At 48.7% G+C, this 19,659-nt stretch overlaps 10 protein-coding genes across 10 annotated transcripts; 8 read left to right on the top strand and 2 right to left on the bottom strand.

The window, feature by feature from the left end:
- Positions 1-159: 159 nt before the first annotated feature.
- LY89DRAFT_616122 (uncharacterized protein) lies at positions 160-3,262 on the bottom strand. Its single transcript, XM_018210752.1, has 5 exons — positions 2,907-3,262; positions 1,688-2,853; positions 1,382-1,639; positions 1,178-1,338; positions 160-1,130 (listed from the first exon to the last, which is right to left on the bottom strand). The coding sequence occupies exons 1-5, from the start codon at positions 3,109-3,111 to the stop codon at positions 419-421; spliced, it is 2,502 nt and encodes an 833-aa protein (XP_018072182.1). The 5' UTR covers positions 3,112-3,262; the 3' UTR covers positions 160-418.
- Positions 3,208-3,788, top strand: LY89DRAFT_62297 (uncharacterized protein). The gene has a single exon (XM_018210993.1). It carries the CDS (start codon positions 3,304-3,306, stop codon positions 3,691-3,693), a length of 390 nt encoding a protein of 129 aa, XP_018072181.1. The 5' UTR covers positions 3,208-3,303; the 3' UTR covers positions 3,694-3,788.
- On the top strand, positions 3,553-6,543 carry LY89DRAFT_684751 (putative glycosyl hydrolase). The gene has a single exon (XM_018214939.1). It carries the CDS (start codon positions 3,885-3,887, stop codon positions 6,390-6,392), a length of 2,508 nt encoding a protein of 835 aa, XP_018072180.1. The 5' UTR covers positions 3,553-3,884; the 3' UTR covers positions 6,393-6,543.
- A 127-nt stretch (positions 6,544-6,670) lies between these two features.
- On the top strand, positions 6,671-8,959 carry LY89DRAFT_718440 (uncharacterized protein; the record flags this gene model as incomplete). The annotated part of the gene is made up of 3 exons (XM_018218416.1): positions 6,671-7,188; positions 7,544-7,837; positions 8,220-8,959. The coding sequence occupies exons 1-3, from the start codon at positions 7,107-7,109 to the stop codon at positions 8,957-8,959; spliced, it is 1,116 nt and encodes a 371-aa protein (XP_018072179.1). The 5' UTR covers positions 6,671-7,106.
- Positions 8,960-9,398: 439 nt separating this feature from the next.
- Positions 9,399-11,302, bottom strand: LY89DRAFT_62108 (serine/threonine protein phosphatase 2B catalytic subunit). Its single transcript, XM_018210934.1, has 3 exons — positions 11,044-11,302; positions 10,380-10,969; positions 9,399-10,333 (listed from the first exon to the last, which is right to left on the bottom strand). Exons 1-3 carry the CDS (start codon positions 11,207-11,209, stop codon positions 9,419-9,421), a joined length of 1,671 nt encoding a protein of 556 aa, XP_018072178.1. The 5' UTR covers positions 11,210-11,302; the 3' UTR covers positions 9,399-9,418.
- A 343-nt stretch (positions 11,303-11,645) lies between these two features.
- LY89DRAFT_645498 (uncharacterized protein) lies at positions 11,646-12,603 on the top strand. Its single transcript, XM_018211881.1, has 2 exons — positions 11,646-11,971; positions 12,020-12,603. Exons 1-2 carry the CDS (start codon positions 11,959-11,961, stop codon positions 12,556-12,558), a joined length of 552 nt encoding a protein of 183 aa, XP_018072177.1. The 5' UTR covers positions 11,646-11,958; the 3' UTR covers positions 12,559-12,603.
- Positions 12,604-13,265: 662 nt separating this feature from the next.
- Positions 13,266-14,660, top strand: LY89DRAFT_584813 (uncharacterized protein; the record flags this gene model as incomplete). The annotated part of the gene is made up of 1 exon (XM_018209288.1): positions 13,266-14,660. A coding segment is annotated over one exon (1,395 nt), but the record flags the coding sequence as incomplete, so codon positions are not given.
- Positions 14,661-14,945: 285 nt separating this feature from the next.
- Positions 14,946-16,336, top strand: LY89DRAFT_684748 (uncharacterized protein). Its single transcript, XM_018214938.1, has one exon. The coding sequence runs from the start codon at positions 15,038-15,040 to the stop codon at positions 15,914-15,916; it is 879 nt and encodes a 292-aa protein (XP_018072175.1). The 5' UTR covers positions 14,946-15,037; the 3' UTR covers positions 15,917-16,336.
- Positions 16,337-16,696: 360 nt separating this feature from the next.
- Positions 16,697-17,767, top strand: LY89DRAFT_718435 (uncharacterized protein; the record flags this gene model as incomplete). The annotated part of the gene is made up of 1 exon (XM_018218415.1): positions 16,697-17,767. One exon carries the CDS (start codon positions 16,697-16,699, stop codon positions 17,765-17,767), a length of 1,071 nt encoding a protein of 356 aa, XP_018072174.1.
- Positions 17,768-18,492: 725 nt separating this feature from the next.
- LY89DRAFT_562480 (uncharacterized protein) lies at positions 18,493-19,344 on the top strand (the record flags this gene model as incomplete). Its single annotated transcript, XM_018208476.1, has 1 exon — positions 18,493-19,344. A coding segment is annotated over one exon (852 nt), but the record flags the coding sequence as incomplete, so codon positions are not given.
- Positions 19,345-19,659: the final 315 nt, after the last annotated feature.

The raw sequence follows: 19,659 nt of genomic DNA, 5'->3' as shown, positions 1-19,659 counted from the left end.
TGAAATCGATGGCTGCAGGGTTGGAAATGAGAGCATGGAAGCCGCGTTAGATGACGATAGAGATTGGAGGGCTGTATGATATATGTTAGAAGACATAGACCAGGTAGATATTCATAATTCTTGCTTCATCTCAGTTTCTCAATATTGTTGAAAGTTGCTCTTGTGAAATGTCATTGTCATTAATCATTAACCACTGCCAATTACAACCTTCTTTCCCTCGAATCCCATTTTTGACGCCGTATGTTAGCCTGCAGACCTATCCATCCTTTTGCTTTTGGGGTATAATGAACAAATAACCCGTCCATTATCAAAATCACTCCATTAATCATGCCACCGAAGCTCAACGCTCCTCTTTCGCCCAGCAAATGCCACTTCCCGCCTCCAGTATCAAACCTAGTCCTCAAAGCTCGGTATTCCCTCAACCCTGCTTTGGAACTTCAAACCCTGTCAAAATCCTGCCAAACATACTACACATACGCCAACAACCCATCTGCCGCAACGCCATACTCGCCTTTCTAACCTGTTCAACGTACTGCTCCCTCGGCGCATTCCTTCTCAGCTTCGCAAATGCCCAGCACACCATTCCACCTGTGAACAAACACACGGCAATCTCGTAACTACTATCTGCAGCTGTTCCAGTAATGATGCATTGATGGCAGAGGTCCAGCATCTGGAAGACGTGATTCATCGTATTATCTGAGATCTCGGAATTGGCCCAATGCTTGAGATTCTGCTCGGCGAAGTTGGCGTCGTTCTTGTTGACGCTACGACCTGCCACAAGATGCATGTCTGAAAGACTGACATCCAGAGAGACGTATCCGAGATGGTGAAGGAGTGACGCCGCGACAGAGGTTCCAGGGCCATGATAGCATTCAGCAAAAGAATCGAGTCCATCTACCAGCCACTTTCGTCGTTCTCGAAGGCCTTCGCCCATGTCGTATGCCGAATTACCAAATGTTCCCATCAAACCAGTAGGGTTGAGCATCGATGTTGCTTGGCGCCACTCGAAGATGTGAGTGTGGAGGGCATACATCAAGACGATCTTGCCAAATTCGCCGGTTTTGGCGATCGGTGGTGGTGGCTTCACCCACTTGCGAAGCAGGCAACAATTGAGGGCATGCAGATAATATCTAGGCTGTGTAAGTAAATCTCTCAAAAACGACTAGGCAGAACTTACGTCGACGGAGGCATATCTGCAGGTCCAAGAAGCATCTTCCATGCTTCAAATGTAGGAGCTTCCCAATATTCTTCAGGGCATGGGAACACACAGTTCGTGGTCTCTGCTTTGCTAACGTAAGGCTGGTTGTTGAACAGTGCAGGATATTGACAATCGAAGATCTAGGATGTCAGCGATGTGGCGAAAGGGGAGGGATTTACATACGTATATTGAAAGACCAAGTCGTTTTCTCTTCTCAGTCTCAATCCAAGCCATCCAAGAAGCATCCAGCATGCCTCTGACGGATGTTTCGTCAGGCTCAATTCTAGCGGAATGTCTGCAATCCAACAATCGGCTTCTCCTACATGCTGTAACGAGAATTCCACGACCTCCTTCTGCGAACTCGTACGAATGCTTGCTTCCACTCCAGGTGCCAGCCAAGCATAATAAAAAGTAAGTCAGGATGTTATCAGCAGATCGTAGCTATGCTCGTTAGCGGGGTCAAACGTCCCATTCTTGATCGATACTTACAAATTTCTTGTCCAATTCTTGTATGCGTATGCATGCAATTCGAAGATGCTCGTGAAACAATCGAGAAAAGCGGCCACGATCAACCGAGGAATGGCTAGATCCGAGGAACATCATCGCCACGAGAAGCAAAGGAGGAGAGTTGTAGAGGTCGAAAGTCGGGAGATGAAGAACTGGGAATCGTGGCTGAATATACCGAACATACAGACGCAGGAAGAAGTCAAGCACTTCAACTGGTGGGAACATGGCATCTGATATCTCGGGACGTGATATTTCGCTCTTGAAGTTAAGACCATTGAGATCTGAAAGCAGAAGCTGGCGAAGTGATTCGTTGAGCGTTTGAAAGGGTCTGATGGTTGACGAGGAGAAGCCGCTAGCTCGCGCTTCATCAAGAACTGGCTGCCATGAGATGGGAAGAATTTGAAAAGGGATGACACGATTTGCATGTCTCTCTGATCCATCAGGTTTCTCAACTTTGTCGGGCCAGTCAGTTGTATCTTCATCATCGGCTTCGGCATCCTCTGTGTCGTTGACTGTAGGTTGATTGAATTGAAGAGGTTGCTGGTACGCACACGGATCTCTTCCAAAATCATCAAATCCACCAAGCATATCTTGATCCAATAGATAATTTGGCGAGGCTTCGGAAGAAAGGTAATCCAGTGTCCAAGACATATCTGCATCATAAGATCCCATGTACACATCCACTGTGTCTCCAAATCGCATGAATCCATCCCACAGCGACGGGTTGATATTGTCAACTGGTGTGAACGAGAAGGCATCTTGCGGCGCAAGTGCCGCTTCCATCAAGCTAGTCAATCCTTGGGGTTGCATCTGCTGATTTGGAACCATCGACGCACTTGGTCCGGGCAAGGGCTGTTGATACATGTCCTGCATTTGATCTGAATAGACATGTTGCTGGATCTGAGTCTGGTAGGTAGTGTTTGGCGAGGCATTTGACAGGTTACTCGAACCCTCTTGAGAATTCGATCGACGATCTTGGTCGAAGGCTGGAACGCCAGATTGAGAAGATGAAGCAAATTCATTCGTCACGTGCGGTTTTGAACCTTCTGCTGCTTGGGATCCATGGATGCGACGATGCCGATTGAGAAGGTCACTTCTTGTGAAGCGCTTACGGCAAATCACACACACAAACTTGCCCACGTCTTCGTCTAGGAAATGATGAGTATTCGCCTGCATAAAGAACTCGTATCTGAACACTTACGGTTGGCTTGATGTCGAGTGAGGTTCTCGATGCGGCTGAAATTCTTGGGACACCTCGGGCACTGAAACCTTGTTCCAGAGGTACTCGGTAGCGGTTTTGGCTTTGCCGCATCTTTGGGTTGACGTTTTGTGGACGCCTTGGCCGTGCTTTTGCTCGCAGTGCTAGCATTGAGGCCATCCTCATCTCTACTGGATCCTGCGTCCATGGTCGTCGTTGCGACCCTGCAATGTAGCGTGGGGAATACGAGTCCCCAGTCCCAGTTCCAGGCCCAGCTGGAAGATGATGTGGACGTCAATTGAGATGTTGACTCGCAGGACAAGAGAAGGAAGTGGAGTTGAAGTGAAAGCGGTGAGAAGTCACTTGGGCAAAACTGCAACCTTTGATATTCGCACGAGGGATGTGTGAAACAGTGCGATCACGTGCTTGGTACTCCTCTTTCCAGTCAAGCTTGTGCTCAAACCTTCATGCAGGAGAAACAATTCAACGGGCATCCATGATCCCATCTACATCGACAGTTCGTATGTCAATCACAATTCACGTCCTCGTCTTCACGATCATGGTCTTTGTACCTTTGGGGTGCATCCGCGAATACCGGCTGTGGTTCTATCATCGCTCATCCCGGTCAGGGTTATTGCCGAAGTGGACGGCAGGTTCAAGACCACCAGTGGCTTGCCCTACCTTGAATGTTCCTCGTACCAGTAGTACATTTCACATGCAGAGCCTGCATTTCTCACTGTTTATTGAAGTTCTCAAATCATTTCGTCGTGCTTGCTGTAGCGTTCAGTGAGAATAACGCGTGGACAGGAACCATTTGCGCCTTCCTCCATCTACAAAGTACATCTCCATGTACTGCCGTCCTTCTCACACTGCTTTCTTTGTCTCTTTCCACAACTGCAAGGATAAAAGGGGCGGGTTTCCTTTTAGAGATTGCATTTTCAAATCTCTACCAATGTTTTTACATTCGTTTTGAATACAGTCATGTCTTCTCCCAATTCTGAGGAACAATTCATCTCAACGACCCTGTCACAGCTATCTCTCGAAGAAAAGGTTGCTCTTTTGTCAGGGTCAAGCTTCGTTGCCGCCAGTGGAGTTCCAAGGCTTGGGATACCTAACCCTAACCTGCTCGACAGCGTCAATGGTGTTAAAAGTCCATCTTTTGAGAGTACATCCACGCTCTGCTTTCCGAGTACATCATGTCTTGGCGCAACCTGGAATCCCAGACTCCTAGAACGGATGGGGAAGACTTTAGCTGGCCAAGCTGTCGAAAAGGGCGTATCCGTCATCCTCGGCCCTGCTGTCAATATTCATCGCGATCCTCGAGGCGGACGAAATTTCGAGTGTTTCAGCGAAGACCCATTGGTAACAGGAAAACTTGCTGCTGCTTTGATAAATGGGATCCAGGATAGAGGTGATGTTGCCGCCTGTCCGAAGCATTTTGTTGGAAATGAAAGCGAGACCAAGCGAAGATTTTACGGTGTGGAGGCAGATTCAAGAACATTGCGAGAAATATACTTAGCAGCTTTCCAGTACTTGCTCAGAGAATCAACGCCAAAAGCCCTGATGACCGCATACAACAAGATCGATGGCGTATATTGCAGCGAAAGTCCAATCATCAAAGACATCTTACGAGATGAATGGGGCTTCAAAGGATGTGTGATGTCGGATTGGTTCGGGACTAGATCACAGCTTCCAGCATTGTATGCGGGGCTTGATCTTGAAATGCCTGGACCTTCAGTCTTTCGTGGCACGCCGCTCGTAGAAGAGGTCAAGCATGGCAGGGTAAATATGGAGGTCATCGATGAAAGGGTCCAACGTGTGTTGAGTCTGATCCATAAGACTGCCGATAGTCGAGGTATCGGAAGACCACCGGTCCCGCAAAGCGAATTGAGTGACCTAGCTCGACTTGTAGCCTCTGAGGGCATCGTCTTACTGAAGAACAAAGACTCTACTTTGCCGCTCGATTTCAATTCAAATGCTAGAATTGCAGTTATTGGCGCCGCAGCGAAAGATCCTCCCATCGGCGGTGGAGGAAGTGCCAGAGTTGCACCACAATATCTTCAGATGCCCTTGGACTGCATCATCTCAGCCTGTACCGATCCATCACTTGTATCTTTTTCCATAGGCTGTAAAAACAACTGCACGATCCCAGAAGTGGAATTGCAATCCACATGTGCGAAGAATAGCCAACCCGGAATCGACGTCGAATATTTCGTGTATGGCAGCAGTCGCGCGGTGTTGGAAGAATACCTTCCAAGCACAAAAACCACCATGCTCGGTTTCTTGAAACCGCCCCTCACTCAGGAGACGTTCTCGCACTTCACGGTGAGCACAACCATAACTCCAAAGTCGTCTGGAAAGCATACACTCGCCATTCAAGCAACTGGCGCATTCGAATTCTTCGTCGGAGAGGAGATGGCTCTCGTAGATGACATGCAACCACCGCCATCTGTGGAGGATTTCCTGTTTGTGCCAGAAGCTCTGGAGCGAAAGTGTTGGGTGCAGATGGAAGCCGGTAAGCCTTACGCCGTAAAGGCTGTCGTGCAACCTTATGTCCCAGCAGAAGAAACAGGAGAACCTCGGGTCTATTCTGCAAAATTGTGTTTCGAAGAAGCTTATTCGAAGGATGATTTATCTTTGGAGGCTATTAATAAAGCAAAGTCTTCCGACGTTGCGATCATTTTCGCTGGTCGAAATGCCGAGATGGAAAGTGAAGGCTTCGATCTGGACTCCATCAAACTTCCCGAAGACCAAGAGCAGATCATCAGCGACGTTGCAAGAGCAAGCAAGAAGACAGTGTTGGTTCTTTATGGTGGTAATCCTATCGATGTATCCACATATGAGCATCTCGTCGACGTAATCCTCTTCGCGCATTTCCCTGGTCAAGAAGGATCCCAAGCGATCACAGACATCTTGACTGGGAAAGTATGCCCCAATGGAAGGTTAGCAACGTCTTGGCCAGTGAAGTTGGAGGATGTGCCTACCTTCAACAACTTCCCTGCAAAGCAGAGGATAGATGGTAGCTGGGAAATTCAGTATGCTGAAGGTCTTGGGATTGGATATCGAGCAGACGGATATACACCCAGGTATCCGCTGGGCTTTGGGCTCTCGTATACAGAATTTCGCTGCACTGATCTTCAACTGAGCTGGATCGAGTCGGAAGAATCCCTAGCTGTTGACCTGTGCCTTGCGAATACTGGCAAAATCGATGGACACGAAGTTGTGCAGGTATACATCTCCGAGAGGAGGGCTGTCGTATCTCGGCCAAAGAAGGAACTGAAGGCATTCAGCAAGTGCTGGATAGAAGCTGGCAAGATGGAAAGGGTAAGAATGGTAATAGACAAGCGCACTGCATTTAGTTGGTGGGACAACAGGACTATAGGAGGGGGCGAACGCTGGAGAGCCGAGCCGGGCGATTTTGAGGTCCAGGTCGGTGGCTTGAGCCAGAATTTCGTGCTGGAGGAAGGGTTTTGTTGGCGAGGATTGTAGGACAAATTGTCCAGGGTATACACAAAGACCGTATGATGACCCAAAGAGTGAATCTGTACAGCTCTTCAATATCGAGGTGTAATGTTAACATGGGTTCGCGGTGCGACAGGTTGAAGTTTGGGGGTTTTAATTACTTGAAGCTTACAAACAGAAGCATAACCATGTCTCGTGGGATCACGATGGTAGAATACGTGTCTCAGTGTCGGTCGTATCGACGTGAAGCACCATATTATCAATACTCGTTCATTTGGCAAACTGCCAAGCATTGTAATTTTCAACTATACTATATACATGACCTGACCTCCGAATCGAGTAGAAGAAAAGAAACAAAGGACTAGTTCTGAAGATAGCTTCTAAACAACGGGAAGACCAAGACGAGACCCAGATAGACCCGCTCGAGCCGCCAGCTTGCAACCAGGGAGACCAGGATTGGGTGCCCATATCCCATCAGATCTGAATTCTTCATCTTGCCTCCGAGGCTGATACCCCACAAGCGGCAAGGGCAACTGGGACGACGGTCTGGAGGTTTGGAAAAGAAATTTTCGATCTCGTGCTCACATGCCTAGAGTGAGTATATATAACAGCCCAAGAAATTGGCATGCTCATCGGATCGGATTCACAGCATTGCCTATGTATACATCACCACCAAGTGGAGCATTTTACTGTCGTCTCTCTTGATCTTTTATTGGCTGCCGATGCCACTCTCTCACCAAGATGACTTCTCGATATCAGCTCAAAGGAGGGACTTTTGTGGCGTATGAAGGAGGAAGCCAGCCAGGGGACATTATTGACCAAGGTCCGTGACAATTTTCTTTGCCTTCTGCCTTGCCGTCAGTGTCCTTTACATTTGCATCTCGGGTCTTCCATCAGCTCAAGCATCTGCCCTTTCTCCGTTGTCTCTGTTGAAGTTGGCCGTCTTGCTCTTGCAACGCCCGAGACTTCTGCATTGTTCTTTGCAAAACATGCAACCGCCTCCAGGATGGCCCACATTTGTCCCCAAGCACGCCATCCACGATGCCAAACTATTATTCAATCCTGTTGGGCCGTGGGGGGGCTTGCATTGTCGAGGCCTATAAGGTGTATAACAAGGGAAAGAGATACGGCGGGGACAGCAACAAATATCAGCGAGTGCTGACACCATCGCTGCCCAGACCGGTTTGGGCCATCGAGTCCCCTCACGCGAGTCCGGTATCTGGGGTCACTGTCGACTCTCCAGCCAGTGTCGTCGACGGAAGGGTTCATTATTCAGCCAGTGTCCGCCAGCAGAGGCCAGCAGAGGCCAGCACAGTCCCGTATCCCGCCAGTACCCTTTTTAACCCTACCGCTGCTCCGCCGGGACGAAGCGCAAGGCAGTCAGTCTCTTTCGCCCTTTAGTGCTGCAGAACATCCTTTTCGTGCCTTTCTCGGCCTTTGCGACTCGGAGCAAGGTCCAGCTTTCAGCGTCCGTGGGCTGCGCTCCGCCTGGAGCGACGATGTCCATGGATTACGTACCCGCGAAATCCGCAATATCGCGGCTGCGATTGGCCCTCGCCGTCGTTTCCTGCAAGACGCAATACAAGCGATTATCACATCACCACACGTGACTCAGCCTTGACCCCTGAACCCCTTCGACCCTTCGATCCATCCCCCAAGATAATGCAACAGCTGGGAGACCAGGCGATCGGCAGATGCTAATAAGGAAGCAAGCTTTCTGGCGAGCCCAACGTCGGTCTCTTTTTTTCTAGTTCTGGTTCTGTTCGGTGATGATTGATTGCTGTTCTTGTTGCTATCAAAAACTATTGATTGCGAGAGTGAAGCTCTGAGAGACACTGACAGACCCATCTACAGCACTCGCGGAAGCAGAGATCCCTCCAGAACCTCGATCCAAGCACCCGTGGAACTATCCCCATCCAAGTCCAAATCCAAATCCAAATCCAAATCCGAGCCTAGACTCGTACCCCGCCATGGAGGGGCAGGATTACAATCAATCGTCAGAATATAACCACGAATATCCTCCACCCCCGGGCGGATACTACCAGCAGCCTCAACAACCACCACAGCAGCAACAGTACTATGCGGCCTCGTCTTCCAGCAACAACTCCCCCGGCTCGCCCAGCACGTATCAACCCATATACCCGTCCGTAGGTTACGCTGCGTCCGCCCCAGGCTACGGCACCTCCCAACCCGCAGCAGGGTACGGGTATGCACAATCAGAAGGATACACGCACACCTCGGCCTCAGCAAGCGCCACCTTGAACGAGAACGAAGCCGAATTGAAGAGATTGCGCAACACCGCCGCCAGTGCCCGCTTCCGAGCCAAGAAGAAGAAGCGGGAGCAGAGTCTGGAGAGACAGAGCCGAGAGAAGAGAGAGGAATTGCAGCGGTTGGAGAATAGAATCTCCGAGTTGGAGCAGGAAAATAAGTTTCTGAAGAGCTTGATCTTGACCCCGAGGGCGCGGAAAGACGACGACGCAGCAGAGGAGGGCGAAGAAGAGAGTGGGAAAGGGAAGGGGAAAGAGAAGGCTCATGGCAGTGGAGAGAGGCGTGGTGGGAAGGGCAAGGACGGCGTGGGAACATCCAGACATTGAACAGACGGGGGTGGATCTCTTTCTTGTTGACACTTGGCGCCAGCATTGATGCACTTGCTAAACTTCTCTCTCCTTGGGAATAGTTGGGCAGATGGGAATACAGGGATACAAGGCGAGATTTGAGACTCGAGCACAAGGTGATTTCAAAGGAGTTCGTCGGGAACGAGAATACGGTGCAGCATCGGAAAAAGATGTCGATGGCATTAGATGCTTCAATATTTTTTTCGGTCTTCGGACCAGGATTTGGTGTGTGCAAAAAAAGGTCATTATGCACCGCCAACAAGTCCAAGGAGAATTTGACTATCTGTTGCCAACTCCCCGCTTTCGCAATCATCAGTATCTATCGTCGCCGCTCCCTACACGACGTCAGTCCAACCCAATGCACCATGGCACAGCCAATCATCTCTTTCGGTCCCTGATCGATGTCAGCAAGAGCACTCGAAACTAAGAAGCAACAACCTACGTGCTCAACCGTCTAGAAAGTAGTTGCAATCCTTTGTCATTATCCGCAGCATCTTTGGCTCTCTCCAACGCCTGGGCTCTGCCCTCTTCGCTCTGTCTCGTAACCTCCTCATGACTTGGAGGTAGTCTTTCGTTCTGCAGATCGACCTTGCGAGCATCCTCGAAGCTGCTGATAGCATTCTTGATACCTTCAGCACCAAGCATCAACGTTCCAGCAGGGAGCCTGCCACCAGAAGCTGTCTTCAATTCCGTTACTCTCTCCGATTCTTCTCGCAGGACCTGGAACACGCGGGAAAGACGTCCAATCGCAAGGATCTTGTTCTTGATCGCTCTGCGCTTGTACTCGATCGATTCTGGATCTAATGGAGCATTGACAGGTGGAGAGATGGGACCAGGGGTAGGAGGACTCGTCGTATCTTCCTTGAGTTCGTCCTCTGAACATAAGCTGAGAATTGCGATGAGCATGTCCGTAATCTTCTCGCCAACGAACGGAAGAGACCAGGTAAAGACGTCCATGAAATTAGGTAGCCAGTAAGGGTGAGGCGTGCAGTTGAACTGTCTGATGTTCATGACGTTGTTTTCGTACTTGAGAACAGCTGCCTTGTTGTTGTAGACATCAAGGTAGTTGGGAGCGGAGAAGATGGTCATAACACTGGGGAAACCCGTGGTACGCGTCTTGCGGTACATGCGGTAACCAGCATCTTGGGCCTCGTGAGCTCGGATCACCGAAAGTAGGTTGTTCTTTTCCAAGAAATTGCAAGCAGCAGGGTAGGAGAAGAAGTATGAGCAACCTCGGACATGGTTGTGAACGAAGTACTCGGAAGTTTTCTCTTGACCAAATTCCTCCAGAGGATCAGCCCAGAGAATATCGCACATGAGTCCATGAGTAGGTGGTTCACGGAAACGGTCAATCTATGATCGTCAGCGCCAATTCCTGATCATTTCTGGTAAAACTTACCTGCTTCAGGTCGTCCAGAGTATGTAATTCGGGGCTCAGCCCACCATGGATGCACAAAAATTGCTTGTTCATGACAGCGGCCAAGGGAAGGGCGCAGAAGGAGTCCATGCATGCTTCGTAGATCTTCTCCGAGTATTTGTGCTTACACTCAAGCTTGAATGTAAAGTAATCGGTCAAATGTCTGCACTCATGGTTTCCACGAAGAAGCCAGAGCGTATTTGGGTACCAAATCTTCAATGACCACAAGTAGAGAACACACTCAATACTGAAATACCCTCGATCGACATAATCTCCGAGGAAGAGGTATCTCGTCTCAGCTGGGTCGCCACCGACTTCAAATAGCTTCATCAAATCGTAATATTGGCCGTGAACATCTCCACACACAGTGATGGGTGCATCCATCTCCAGAAGGTTGGGCTCTTGCTTGAGAACTTTCGTCCCCTCCTCGATGATGTATAGTGCTTGCTCCTCGGTCAAGCGCCCTTCGCGATAGAAGTGTTGCTTTAAGAAAGCAAGATTGGGTTTGGAGGAGTCTTGAGGGGAGAAGAACTGCTGATCGGTCGGTGGATGCATAGCTGGTGCTTGTACATCTATATCATGGACTGTTAGCATGCTCGTGGTGACTGCGAGGGGCGATTGGCGGGGTAAAATAGGGGTAAGGTACCTTTGCAGACTCTCTCCATTGTGCTCACTTGGCTGCCATCTTCCATGGTGTGTAATGTGAAGTCAATCTCAGGGACTGGCTTCTTCTGTTGGATCGCTCTCACAGCATTGTCAACCTGGGATCGGTTCTCCCTGGGAGGAGGATGAGGTTGATCCTCGCCATCCATGATCGCGGGAGGTTCGAAGAGCGGACTGTGGCCGATCTACTCGAGATGAAGCGCGATAACGATGCAGAAATACTTTCAAAGATCTTTGAGAGGATCCAAGGCGTAAAGAGTACTTTTCCTGGGTTGAGAAGCTGGCTGAGCTGAAGGCACACGCGCAGAGACAGAGAAATGTCACGCTTTGTCAGCCTAGAACTGGGACAATATGTTATCGCACTCGGAGCCGTTACGTTCAAGTTGTCTCGTTAATATCGTAGAAGATTTCGTCTTTGCACAGTTCTGTCTGCGGGGTGGTAGGGCTGAGGTGGGAATTGTTTTTCGTGAAATTGGGGATGTCAGTACTGTAAGGCGAGCTCGAGGATTGACTTGGCCCAAAAAAGCGCTAAAGCTTAGTCTAAGCGACCGCGGGTTGGAGGGATGAGACTGCGGCTGCGGGGCGGGAAACATGACCAACATAACATTGCAACAGAACTCTCTTTTCGCCGATAGTCAATTCCAATTATTCGGCAACACAAAAGAGCTGCCAGATCTGCTCAGTCCTACTTTGTGCGCTTCACCTGGGGAACTGCATGACACCACGAACCAGAGGCAACGGAGCTCCAGCCTCCAGTTTGGACTGATTCTCGGGACTGTGCAGCTAACCCTGGCGACAAGGCGTGGTCTCGAACCTTTCTGAGCATTGTAGCCTGGAATACGCTTTATGAAAGAGGCATTTCTGCTTACAATCATCCACGACAATAGGGACATTCAAGATGCATGACAACAGTAGGATAAGCTCCTCTTCCTACTGCAAGCAATCCTAACCTCCTCTAGGAACCCATCCTCTCCTTCAGCAGGTACCACTGACTGTCTCTCCTTTCGTATCCTTACCTACCGCAACCACGCTTCCATACACTTACAAAACCCTCCCATCAACATTACCACCTTCGTCAACTGGAGCGCCATCATCTGGTGAAGAGAAGTCACAGTATGTGATATCGTCCTCGGGTCATGCTGCACATCCAGACGAGATTATCGCATCATGCAAGGCTCTACAATCATACATACAAAAGGTACAAGACGATGCCGATAAGGAATTGAAGGCATGGGAGGAAAGCATTGCTGCTAGAGAGCTTGCAGAGAAGAGAAGGGTAGCACCAGGCTGGCTTGACAGTGATGCAAGAATCCTGCAACCAGAAAGGAGGCCCGCAAGTAGTATTGGAAGTCCAGGATATCAGTCACAGGGAAATTTGATGGATGTTGATGTATCAAGTGCTGAAGCATCAGGCCTTCGACATGCTCCTGTGGTTGCGACGAATGGACCCGGAGATGAGCTGGATCGAGCTTTTGGAGGACTTGGACTATCGAAGTAGGTCGTTCGTAGGAATTTTAATACTTATAAGATGTTTTAATGACCTATTGCTCGTTCCCTAATGTCCAATAATTAATGCCTTATATCCAAGGCATCAAGTGAGTTCCCATAGCTTCAATTCTACCTTGATTTTCATCCGAGAGCATCACAATGCCTCCACGATTAATTCGGGATGCAATTGGATGGTCTAAAACATCCAGACTGCCAATTTTCCCCCGAAACCGCCAAATATGTCCAATATGCTCCATCTCACGATCGTTACGGCCTCAAGGGCAACGCCCTCGATCAACACCACGGCATCGCATTATAGCTCGACAACAATCGAATGTTGCCAGCGCATCTACAGTAGACGCTACAACTAAATCCTCTTCCAAATCTGCTCGAGCTGATCTACGAGACGCACTCCTTGGCCTACAAAAGAACTCCGGAAGCTATGTCAACATTTCGAGATTACAGCTCGCATTGCGGGGTTTGGAGCAGGAAGCTGGAGACGAGACGATCAGAATTGCAATACTCGGGATAGATGATGGTGGCACATCGTTGAAAAAGGCCAAAGATCTTCTAAGACTATTGGTTGCAGACCCATTGAAGACAGAGGAAGAATGGGAGAGGATATTGGCCCAGGATCTTCCAGGAAGCAAACCTCTGCTAATAAGGGTGGGACATAATGAGGAGGAAGCGATACATGGGAATCGGTTGGTCCAGGAGATACACGTCTCATCACCAATGCTCAATGGACATAAATTGGAGATATTGGTTCTAGAGATGGACCCGCAGAATGTAGGCGATGAGGGCGCTTTCACTGAAGCGGTTTTAGTTCCGACAATGGAGATACCTACGTCCAGTACTGGGAGATATACACCTGTCACTACACCAGTGCACAAATCTTTGATTGTTGCCGATGGGGTAATGGGAGCAGCCACAGTTCTGAGCTATCCTATTGACACAGACCGGAGTGTCGTTGGTGCAGCTGTAGACCTCCAGGTTGTGAATCTACAGAAGGAACCTCTCCCATTTCAGACTATCGATGTCGCTCTAGCTGAGAAAGCTCTGGGATCTTTTCGAGAAAGTGTTGACAATGCCCTATCTTATGAAGAGAATTGGTTCAAAAGTGGTTTACCCGAGATTTTGGATTGGGTGAGGGATGGTACAGCGTCAACAGATGGAGCGACGAAGCAACCGTTGAGGCAACTCATTGAATCTGTACTAAGGAACGCAAGTGTGGCCATTGAAGCAGAACGAAGCCGGCAATTAAGTGCAGCACTTACTGCCAAAGTTTCATCCTCAGACCTGGTCGGATTGAGAAAGGAATTGTCTTCTTGGGCAGAGAGAGCGCATACCGAGCTTCGAGACCAGCTTGACATTGCTTTTAATGGTCGAAGGTGGCGGAAGTTGGGCTGGTGGAAGCTCTTTTGGAGGGTCGATGATGTCTCTATGATTGCTTCCGACATCTTGAATCAGCGCTTTCTCACTGATGCCGAGAAGGAAGTCATCTTCCTTGCTGGGAGAGTGGTTGAAGCCGGTGCCTTGAAACAAATTCCCGAAGCTTCACCGAAGAACTGGGCATATAAACGAGAGATTCAGGAACATGCCAAACTTCAATTGGGCTCCTCACCACCACCTCCCGTCATACAAGACTTGATCGAATCGCCCAGAGATCATTTACCTGTCAACGTCAAGCTTCATCCGTGGCCACTACACATTCCAGCAACTCGAACATATCTATCCCAAGAAACAGTTCCTGCATTGCAAGCATTGGCGCAGAAACTCGTGCTGCAGACTTTAAGCACTTCGTCACTTGCTACAGTCTTCGGAGGACTGATATATCTTTCGTCTGTTTCGAACACATTGTACGAAGCTGGAGCTGTTGCCGCTCTTGGTGTGGTTTTCAGTCTACGCAGGATGCAGGGCAAGTGGGAAACAGCTAGAACGTTCTGGGAAGGAGAAGTGAGAGAGGAGGGAAGAAAAGCTGTTAGGGGTGTGGAGGGAGCTGTTAATGGTGTGCTTGAGAAGCCTGACCAGCCTTTGGAAGGTGATCTTGAGCTGGAAAAGGCTGCGGATGCTGTTGAGAAAGCTCAAGCTGCTCTTACCGAGACCAGATGATGTACATTAGGGTTTATATTATACCTCTGCTCTTGGAAGAAATGAGCAGGACGATGTAATAGTTCGGTGTCACTAATGACTGATACAATCTGACCATTCTTGTTCGTTCTTACGATATTCAATATCGCTACATGATGACAGAACTTAGCCGTGATCCAAGCTGAAATTAATCTCAATTTCTCTCAAAGATCCTCTGTCCATAGGGGGCATTTGTGCCTAAAACCTCAGGTTAGCGAGGCTGAAATAAACTTATTTTCAAATACCCGTTATTTCTCCACACCAAGCCATTCCTTTCCGCAACATTCAATCCACAATCAAACATTCCTTTCCTTTGTTTTATCGCGGAGTAGCGGCGCAGTGGTATCCATAAATTTGAAATGGCATCAAGAAGAGATCAAATTCGAGAGGACAGGAGATCAGCCTCGCCCAGGGCTGAAACTGAACCAACTTCGTCCAAGGACAAGTCACCGATCGATGCTCGCGATGACCATGGAGAGGACGAGAGGGTTTCATCACCCGAAGATGATGATCGCGATGAAGGAGAGGCCAGTTCAGTAGAAGATGAAGGTCGTGTGATCACCACGGAGAAGGATGCAGAGTGGTTGGAGAAACATAATGCGACGAGCGAGCTATCAGGCGCAGATGGTTCTGCAGAAGCACCACCTCTACCAGAAGAAGCTATACCTCCCTTACCTTCCGAAGCCCCTCCTGCAACTGAGCCGGATGATGGATGGGCACCAGTTTGGGAGGAGAGCGCACAAGCCTTTTACTTCTACAATCGATTTACGCATGCGACACAATGGACGAACCCTAGAGTACCAGAAGCAGGTCCACCAGGTGTAGACCCTGCTCCTGTACCAGCAGAGACTACTCCAGCACCAGCCACGTCAGGTTACAATCCGGCGATTCACGGCGATTACGATCCGACTGCTTGGTACGCACAACCTGCTGCCCCTGAGCCAGCCGCACAACCTATCGACCCTTCAGCTCAATACGCAGCCAGTGCAGCTTTCAATCGGTTTACAGGTCGGTTCCAAAATGCTGAGCTCACTCCCGAAAACTTCAATGATGAGAATAAGAGCAAGCGACAAATGAACGCCTTCTTCGATGTCGATGCGGCAGCGAACAGTCATGACGGCCGGAGTTTGAAAGCTGAGCGCAGTGGCAAGAAGCTGTCGAAGACGGAATTGAAGCAGTTCAAGGAGAAGCGGAAAGCAAAGAAGGAAGAGAAGCGAAGGGCTTGGTTGAGGGATTGAAGGATGATATCTTGGGAGGGCGATTGCATCTGTTGGCGTTGGTTTGAGAAATGGAGTTGGATGGCAGCACATTGAAGGCGTTGCTTTTAGTGGTCATAACATGGGTAAATGGGATTTGCTAATTTTTTCGTTCTCGGTATCGAAGCCGATACTTAGCCTTGACTCCTATGAAGAGGTTAACTGTGGGCTGCAGGAGTGATTCTTAGATTTGCTTTGTATAGTTCACAATGCGAAGCTAGTCAGTTTCTCGAATCTGAGTGGAAAAGTAATTGAATCAAATGTCTGTTTTGGTTTGATATGTGTATCTTCTTAATTTACTCAGAACTGTGAATTATGCTCTGTTGTCGTTCTGGAAGAAGCAACAAAGCTGTTATTGCCTTTCGTCTGAATTTTCTCCAACCTATTTTTGGGAGCCATGGCCGTATCAGTCCGCACTTTTGCTCATTGCATCTATGCTTCTGAAAGTAGTTTCACCATGTCTTAGGCTCCTCCAGATTTGGAAATCATGGACACTCTCCTTTGTTATCACTACAGATCATCAATAAGTGTCCAGTAGTACTACCACAGACCTTGCAGCAGGTAGAAACCTGCTTAAATGCAAGCGAGGGGGTAACGACGAGGACTAGCGCGTCTTAAGCGAGAAAGGTCCAAAGTCTTCTTTGACAATGCTCTGCTCAACTTCAACCCAATACGTGCTATCTAGTCCCTTCACTAGCGATACCATGCTCTTTCTCTGACAACTTCTTACAAACATCCGCACACAAAGAAAGGTTCCTCAGAATGTCGTCTATTTCTTGGTACTTTGAGCCTTCTGAAATGGAGCTCAAAAACTTTCTACCCTTGTCCAATTTCGAATTCAAGTTGATGAGCAAGCTTATTCACGTCATTCGCCTTGGCCTCCACCTCCACGGCTTACAGTGCGGACAAGAAGACCTGACCATCACGGACACGTCCCCTGCAGCAGTTGCACAGCAATGTCGGTCGTTTGTCAAGAAGGCGCGAGTTTCCTGGGTCAATTGTGACAAATTCTTCCCACTCCGTCTTACAGCACCCTCCATGGCTCTGATAATCTCCCACGTCCCGCTGAGCACCTCCGTCTCCACCACGTCGGTATTCAAGATCTGTGTCCTCCGCACTTTTGGTGTTGGTTCCGAAGAAGCCATCAACGACCTTGGAATCACCTTTAAAGAGTCAACAGAGTCCTCCTCAGAGTCCGAACCTGACTACGACAAGATCATTGCAGTTATTTCAGCCCTTGGCAAAGGAATCAAGAAAATTACCCGTCCTGTATACGGTCAAATGCAGATTGCTCGAGCATCTGTTCCCACCATGTTAGAGAAGTTTTGGGTCTTCGCTGGAAAGGTCATGGAGAAAGTCGAACCTGGTGGACCTACACAATCATTCGAAGAAGTCTATAATCTGCTTTGCAGTTTCAATATTCCCACAGTTCCGAAGCACGGGTTGTTAGCATGGTTGATTACTAGCGATTTGACGGAATGGGAGATCTGCAAGCCACCAACCATCAAGACACTTGCTAGACATATGGGCGTGTCCTCGGATGGAGGTTCTTCTTCGAAGCGCGGTGGTCCATCGGGCCCGAGTAAAGCTTTGGTTTTGGTCGAGCAGATCTACAAAGAGATGGTTGCCAAGGACGGGGCTGAATATGTTCAGCCAGATGTTGGTGCTGGTCTGGTCAACGTCTGGAAAGTTCTTGAGCATCCGCCTGTTGATGCGATATGGCTGGAGGAATTAATGGAGGAGTGTAGGAAAGCTCAAGGGCGTTCGATTTCTGTGATTGATATGGAGCATTTGCTCTGTAAGATTGCAAGATATACTGCGAAGTCACGATAAAGACATCGGAAGGAGTCCGTCATTGGAGTTATGGGCGCGATGATGATCTACCTATTGGGTTAAGTCCTTTAGAGGGGTTGGAAGGTTGTCTTCGTTGAGAACACTGTAAGGTTCTGTGGTAGTGTGGAGAGTGTCTCGAGAGGGCAGCGTGCATTATGATGGCTTTCTTCCAGAGCAAAGACTATCAGTACTCACTTTCGATATTGAGATCTTTGTGTTCAACTTAGCATTTGATGTGGCTTCCCTCGTCCAATACAAAAGCCTGGTTACATGCATGCAAGGTTCTTCCTCTTGTCCTCTAAATGCCCCATCATGGTTTTGTGACACACTCCCAATTTCCATTCTCGAATCCCATCTTGCCATGCGGTCAAGCATTGAGGCCTGATATCACATGCGGATAAAAAAGGAAAGAAACGGACAATTCACTGTCGGTAAAAGTAGTGTTTACGATATAAATTGCTCGCTTTCTTCCCATCCCAACGACAAATCTCGAACTCGCGAGTTTGCAAAGGATATACTTCTTTCCAGCGACCGTAGACATTTCGCACACTCTCTTAATCTCTCAGCAGAGCAATATCCACTCATTCATATACATAATGTCAGCCTTTCTTCTCTTCGCGCTTATACTGCTTGTCCCCTTCATCCACGGACAGCAGCCAAATCAAAACTCAGCACTTCGCTGCAATACGGAGACCTTTTATGCTCAAGACTCGGTCAACGGCTCCATTTCAATCAACACATCTCCTCTGACGCCCTTCGAGAGTCCTAGATTATCAGCAGTAAACTATACTGCTTGGGAACAATGGTATTTCGACAGTGTGGCCTCTGATGGATCGTCAAACACAGTCATCACATTCTTTCGAGACCCAACTTCTCATACCGGCCTTGGAAGTCTTTGGGTCATGCACGATGCTGTCTGGCCCAATGGAACTCGATCTTCCAGTATCACTTACGTGGAAGAAGCTCAAATTACCCATTGTCCCAGCTATACCTATGGTCTGTGGAATAGCAGCGCTGAGAATGCTAGTTTCACATTCAATGTGACCACAGATCTCAAGGAAGCAGCTATCTCGATCTCAACCCCGGAGACGAAAGGGACTTGGAGCATCACCACATTAGGTCCAGCTCGCTATCCAGATGGTTTTTTGTACCCGAACTCGAACGCATCTACCCTTTTTGCACCGATGCTGTGGTGGGTTGAAGCTATGCCAGCAGGGGATGTCCAGACCAGATTCGACATCGCAGGCTCGCCAATTGCGTTCACAGGATATGGAGGAGTTGATTACTTCGCTGGATCATTCATCTGGGATTACATCTGCAAAGAATGGTATTGGATGAGAGGAGTCGTCGGTCCATATTCGATCGTGTTCTGGAAGTTCACATCAGCAATAGACAACAACACATACACGTCAGCTTTCCTTGTCCAGAATGACACTGTTCTATTCAGTACCCAGAACTCGAAGGAGATCTTGGCCACCAACCCTCACGCCAGCTATGCCAAATTATCTCTGTTGTATGGTGGGAAAGTTTCGGCAACAATGGGAGCTAACGATACGGGCTTTGCATTGGACTTGATCGAAGGGAAAGAAAATGGCGGTACGAGTAGGGAGTGGCACTTTGAAACGCAGTATGAGCATGTCGGATACCAGACTGATGCAACGATAAATGTCATCTATACACGCTTCGCTGACAGTGCAAGTGGAGGAGAGAAGGCGCAGACTGTATATACTGGAGCGATGAATAGCGAGCAGAGCTTGACTCAGGTCGTACTTCCAATCTACTGAGAATGTAGGGGAAGTGGAGTTCATCAAAAGTGGAGACATAGAGAGAAGACTTTCTCGAGGTTAAAGTTTGACGGGATTTTATATCTAGATAGCGAGGCGTTGATATTT

The sequence above is a fragment of the Mollisia scopiformis genome, assembly GCF_001500285.1.
Source record: "Mollisia scopiformis unplaced genomic scaffold LY89scaffold_11, whole genome shotgun sequence".
NCBI classification, from domain to species: domain Eukaryota; kingdom Fungi; phylum Ascomycota; class Leotiomycetes; order Helotiales; family Mollisiaceae; genus Mollisia; species Mollisia scopiformis.
The sequence above is the reverse complement of the archived record's forward strand: the minus strand, read 5'-3'. Positions and strand labels throughout refer to the sequence as shown.